The sequence below is a fragment of the Buceros rhinoceros genome, unplaced genomic scaffold (assembly GCF_000710305.1).
Source record: "Buceros rhinoceros silvestris isolate BGI_N320 unplaced genomic scaffold, ASM71030v1 scaffold2915, whole genome shotgun sequence".
NCBI lineage: Eukaryota > Metazoa > Chordata > Aves > Bucerotiformes > Bucerotidae > Buceros > Buceros rhinoceros.
Window position 1 is genome coordinate 78,454 of NW_010413236.1, and position 1,386 is coordinate 79,839.

General features: G+C 42.4%; 1 protein-coding gene across 1 annotated transcript in view; it reads right to left on the minus strand.

Moving 5' to 3' along the window:
• Positions 1-1,386, minus strand: part of LOC104493879 (metal transporter CNNM2-like) — a gene marked incomplete at its 5' end in the record, with an annotated part of 31,315 nt that overhangs the window by 5,630 nt on the left and 24,299 nt on the right. Inside the window, one exon of the mRNA XM_010136642.1 lies at positions 885-950. Within this exon, the coding sequence (XP_010134944.1) occupies positions 885-950 (66 nt within the window). The remainder of the gene's footprint in view (positions 1-884; positions 951-1,386) is intronic.

Below are 1,386 nucleotides of genomic sequence, written 5' to 3' on the forward strand. Positions count from 1 at the left end.
AGGGAAAGACATTTCCTCTGAAAAAGAAAACTTCAAAAGGAAGAAGTATGTTCCCTGTGGCACAAACTATTTTAGGATTCTGCCCTTCCTACAGACTTTCTAGAAGGTTTCCATTTTTCTCAGCTGCTCTGTGCATGCTGTGTCTACAAAACCCAGTTCTTGACCCTTCCCAATTTCCAGCCACTCCACCACATTTCAGAGCTCTTTTGGGCCCAGTTTGTTCTCTCCTTGGTCTCTGCTCTCCAAAGGGACTTCTGTGTCCGTCAAGTAGGTTATTCAGCAAGAAAAGATCTTAAGCAAAATGGGAGGCAGAAAACCCCACAGGAGGTCTGACAACCTTCTGGCACATTCCATTGCAAATCTGTCCAGTCAGTAGATCACTGTGTCAGTCCATAGCATTAAGCTCACTGAGAGAGAGCTCAAAACTTTTGAGGAATTGAAATGGCCAGACTGCATACAAACCATGGAATCTACCCATAGGAGTACACAAAAATTCTTTCCTTTTATGGCAGTTTAGCAGAAGACATTCTCCTCTGCCAAATGCATTTTCTTCAGAAATTTTTAAGCCGCAGCTTGGGGGAGAATACCTTCTTTTAAAAAATCCCCCCTCCTAATTTTCTGCCAGCGTATATACGAGAAACAAGAACAAGCACACATTACAAATACATTTTCGTCCATGTGTTTTAGTCCTTCACATTTTGATGACTGTCATGTTGCTACCAGTTACCATAAACGGAAGTTCAGGATACCTACCTGTGAGGCATAACTCTGTGCTGGACTTCTCCCTAACGAGCAAAGGGGTCAGATAAATACAGACTGCAGCTGACTTTTTATGGCATCAGGGCAGTCACAAGAATGGTGAAAATAGAAGCATGCGGATTTACCTGGAGAACCTGCTGCTAACAACTCTGTTCTGCTGACAACAAAGGTACGAGACAGGGACAAGGGAACTAGAAGAGGGAGAGAAAAAGGATGAGATCACGACCAGAAGAGTGGCAGCTATCCACACTCGACAGGGGAAGGAGCCAGCTCACACACGGAAGAACTAAAACCAAAAGTGCAAATCAACTGTGAAAAAGTAAAGGGTTAAAACAAAAGCAAAACAAAACAAAAAGACAATTAAACAATTTTAGGAATAAACCAAAAAACAAGCCTAAGGAATTACAGTGAAGTGAACAATTTTCACTTGCTAATCGGAATGGTTATCCAGCACAGAACAGTCCATCACGGTACACTCAGTTTTGCAATAGCTCAGAAGGAGCAGTGGTGCCTACTCCAGCCTGAAAGGCAAAGACTTAAAACAAGCCAGAAAGCTTTCACAGGTGCTGTTCCTTATGGGAGTCAGAAAAAAATAGAAAAAAACCCACAAGACACTTCATAGCTCTT